This window comes from Cyphomyrmex costatus, unplaced genomic scaffold (assembly GCF_001594065.2).
Source record: "Cyphomyrmex costatus isolate MS0001 unplaced genomic scaffold, Ccosl1.0 scaffold273, whole genome shotgun sequence".
NCBI classification, from domain to species: Eukaryota; Metazoa; Arthropoda; class Insecta; order Hymenoptera; family Formicidae; genus Cyphomyrmex; species Cyphomyrmex costatus.
In genome coordinates this window covers 888,427-892,618 of record NW_017276833.1, presented here as the reverse complement: position 1 = coordinate 892,618, position 4,192 = coordinate 888,427, and the positions used below count along the sequence as shown (strand labels likewise).

At 33.6% G+C, this 4,192-nt stretch overlaps 1 protein-coding gene across 1 annotated transcript in view; it reads right to left on the bottom strand.

Moving 5' to 3' along the window:
• Positions 1 to 209: 209 nt before the first annotated feature.
• The window catches only part of LOC108774701 (DDB1- and CUL4-associated factor 8), a 6,208-nt gene continuing 2,225 nt past the window's right edge, over positions 210 to 4,192 (bottom strand). The window contains exons 5-10 of the mRNA XM_018540861.1: positions 3,362 to 3,618; positions 1,860 to 2,028; positions 1,531 to 1,738; positions 1,120 to 1,250; positions 972 to 1,026; positions 210 to 424 (exon numbers count right to left, since the gene is read on the bottom strand). Of these exons, the coding sequence (XP_018396363.1) occupies positions 210 to 424; positions 972 to 1,026; positions 1,120 to 1,250; positions 1,531 to 1,738; positions 1,860 to 2,028; positions 3,362 to 3,618 (1,035 nt within the window). The remainder of the gene's footprint in view (positions 425 to 971; positions 1,027 to 1,119; positions 1,251 to 1,530; positions 1,739 to 1,859; positions 2,029 to 3,361; positions 3,619 to 4,192) is intronic.

Genomic DNA, 4,192 nt, shown 5'->3' with positions numbered 1-4,192 from the left:
ATTTTTGTGTATTGAATTTATGTGGGTGATTATAAGAAGAAGACTGTAAAATTAAGAGATATACAAAGACTGTTTTATTGTATGCAACAGACACAAAAACAGACAGACAGTCAGACAGAAAGTAGCGACAACCGTAAACTCCGTGTCGGTAACATAACGATCGCTGATGGAAAGTTGCAAATACGATACTCTTCCTCCCTTTTTTGTATTTAGAGTACATGGATTTCTAAGGACAATGCCGTTAGCTTGGTGTATAACGTAGTGGAGGGTGGCGAGGTCTCGTAGATCTCCGTACGATTTGAGGTGACTGTACTCGATGTGGCGGAGACCTTTGTGAACGTGGAGTCGCGGGTAATGTCCAATAACGCTCCTCTGGAGTGGACGGACTCGGTCGTGAAGGTGGTCCTCGTGGTGACGGTGGTACCTGCAAATTAGCTTTATTGTGGAATGTTTGCGATATCGTTATCATAAAAATGAACTCTACGAGGCTTATCCTTCTCTTTTGGCCTCTTTTGACCATTAGACTGGTCCTCAGCTTTTTTTCTCACTAAAGGCGCGAATATGATCCACGTGCCTCTTGAAGCATCTGCCCTCATAATCTATTTCGTAATGTAGATCGCCCAATCGCGAGACAATCCTACCATTGACCCATTTTTATCCAGACGTTACTTCAGAAATCGTTATATGCTTGCTTTCTATTCTACTGAACTTGATGTAAGTACTTGTGAAGTACAGGAAATGCATAAATCATAATTTTATGGTTTATTGATGCCACTAATTTATTGTATTCAACTATGTTGCTTATTTTAGTGACGTTGTTTTAAAAATTATGTTATTTATTTAATAAATTATATGATTAAGCGAGAAAAAGAAATGCAAAAAAAAACGCACAGATAATTCGATACATACAGTCCTAAATTTTTTTCGATCTTCATTCCTCGAAGGCATCCATATCAGGACACTGGACTCACTTGCCGTTGCAAGGATAGGAATATGGGGATGACCTAAGCAATGATGACTCAACATCTATACATTAAATGAATAAAAGTTATTTTGTGCAACACCTACTACGAAGAAGAAAAATTTGTTTATGAAATGCACAAAATGAAAACACTTTACGTATTTGTAATCTTCTCTCAACCACTGTGCCGCAGTTCTTTTCTCCTTGTCATAAATGAATATATCACCAAGATCGGATGCAGATATAATAAATTCACTTTTAGGTCCGAAAAAATTGATTCCAAGTATACCTGCAATCACAACACATAACTAGGACAACAATATCTACTATTAATAAATCATATTATAATTATTTAAAGCGTCGCTTTTTCAATTACATAGACAAAAAAAAATATGAAGAATGTATATAAAAAAATCTTTAAACAATAATCTCAGAATAAAAATTAATTAACAAATAAACCATTCAATAATGTTACTGTATGCTACTTCTCTCTTGAAATATACTTAAAATAAAGAGTTCTAAAAATAAATAAAATTAAAATACCGGGAATATAATAATAATATAATTACGTCTAGTATATCTCTCGGCTACCTCAGCAGGTACACCAGGTACAGAACTAAATTGATTGCTTTCAAATAATGTATGATTCGAAGTTCCTTCACATGACCACATTGATTTATCAAATAATAATATTTTGGAAGCATGAAACAATGTGAGAATCTCTGTCCCATCGTGATTATACATGGCGATTGTTCCACGGCCGTACTCATAATAATCCTTCAAATACATGTAAATTACATATGTAATTAAAACTCATGTAAAAAACATAAACACTGTAGTATTTCTTTAAATATTCATAAACTTTTCAACGATAGGTTTGAATCAAACTAATACATACCTTGCCATACTTGGTGGTCCACAATTGATAAAGTGGTTTTGAAATATTTCGCTGATCATACACCCTTACGCAGGAAAAATGACCGCTGACACAAAATTCATTACTATTAGAAGGATTACAATGTATACTTGTTAACGTACTATTTCGAAATTTCTTCATATCGACCAATCTATGGATATAAACATAAATGTATTTAATATTATAATGGATATTAGTATATATAACATGTGTATTAAAGACCAAAAATAAACACTTTTATCATGTAAACTCAAAATTTATTAGTATAACTAATACAAACATGAATCCTAACGGTCTAGCTTGGATCTTTAATCGTTTACATATAAACTACTGCGGTATTATCACCAATTAAAGTAAATTATTGCGAGGAATATTACTATGGCCTCGGTAGTCTAATTGGCTAGGACACTTGCTTACAGCAAGGTATCCGGGTTCGACTCCCGGCCGATGTAATATTTCTCACAATAAGAAGAATTATTTCCAGATTTATTATTTTCAGATTATTAGAATTGCGTTTCAAGACCAATGATAGTTCGACGCGCAGTTTGGGGGGACTACATATATTAGTTAATTATTCATTTGTTTTAAATCGTGATAGTACCGCGGTACATGTAAGCAATTAGAGATCCAAGCTAGACTGTTGTAGGCTTCGTGTTTGTATTAGTTATGTTCTTACACATATTAACGGTCTTTAGTATTGAATATTTTCAAAATTTAGTATTGCGTCTATGTAGAATTTAATCGACTTGTGCTCATTTGTACTAATTAACGTAGATTAAATTTAATGTTGTTTTAACTTTTTTTGTTATAATGGTCGAACCTGGATCTTTTATGTCAGCATATCCTATTTTCCGTTTGTTGAGTTTCAAATGTACGATTCAATAAGATTTTTATCATTTTTCTTGTCCAAAGTATAAGTTGAACCAAGATTAAAATTAATCTACATTTAAAAAATAGGCATTAACTCCGGTGCAAACATATAAGTCTATATTTTGGTTTAACTTATTCTTCCTATTTTTCTAATTCTTGGATTAAAAAAACAGAAACAATTATGAGAATTAGGAAAAGATTAACAGTAAGTTGAACCGAAATAAATCAATATTACTTTGGTTGAACCGAGCTATAACTGTCATAACAGTCCAGTCATCTTTCAATCACAATGTGATTGATTCGCATATAAGTACACAGGACGATCCCGTGCTACACTTAACGTCAGATAATAGTCGCGTTCAGCAGACTCAACAGTTTTATAATTATTTTATAACTTTGAGACAGGACTATTTCTTTAGAACAAAAAGTATAATCCAATCAGCGAGACGAATTATAAAACGGTTGCAAAACTGTTGAGTCTGCTGAACACAGCCAATACAACGATTTTTGGTAGAAAAAAAAAATTGATATTATATGTAGACATTCTGCATGCTATAAACATAGAATATATAAGAAACATTATACATGTGAACTTTTTAATAACAATGTCTTACTTTGATGGATCCTCCCGGATATCTATGGATAAAATCGAGTCTTTTCCAGCAGAAAACACGACATAGGGTATTTCAGGATGCACAGCCAATGACCTGTCATTCATAAAAAGATGCCTACGTGGTACCAAATTATGAAAGGATGATTCATAGTGCAACAATTGTTTCCTTGAGTTGTATTCAAGATCTAATAAATGTATATCACCATAGTCTTCACGAGTGACCATAAAATTTTCTACGTCTAAAGGCAGCCATTTGGCCTAAACACATATATTATTAAATTGAAAAGATTAATAAAAAAAATACAATTAAATCAGAATAACTATTACAAAACATGGTAAAACTTTACAATAACTACGTCACCTCAAAAAAAATATTCAGGACATGTTTTCGACGTATTTTTGCCTCCTGATTACGAATATGATAATAAAATTTGGCGGTCGGACAAATTGAAGTCGCAATTTTGAAAAAACTGTTCAAAAACAAGATTTTTTCCAATTTTTTGCATTTATTTCAAAAAATATACCTCAGACGAGAAAATGTTTCAAACAAAAAATAAAGAACATCAAATTCTCTACAAAAAAGGCTATATTCATTTTCTTCGTAATATCAACATTAATGAGGTGACGTAGTTTTTGCAGACCTCTGTCTACACCTTTCCCTGTTCAGAAACGTTGAACTTTCCAAGCGAAGTAACTTCCTCCCCCCCCTCCACAGGGGCACACGACTTCTACGATTGTACTGTCAGGGCAGAACTCTGACGACGGTGTGGGTGCGGGGGGGTGGCCGAAGGCCGCCCCCTTGCACCCGCCCGTGTGTGTGTGTGTGTGTGTG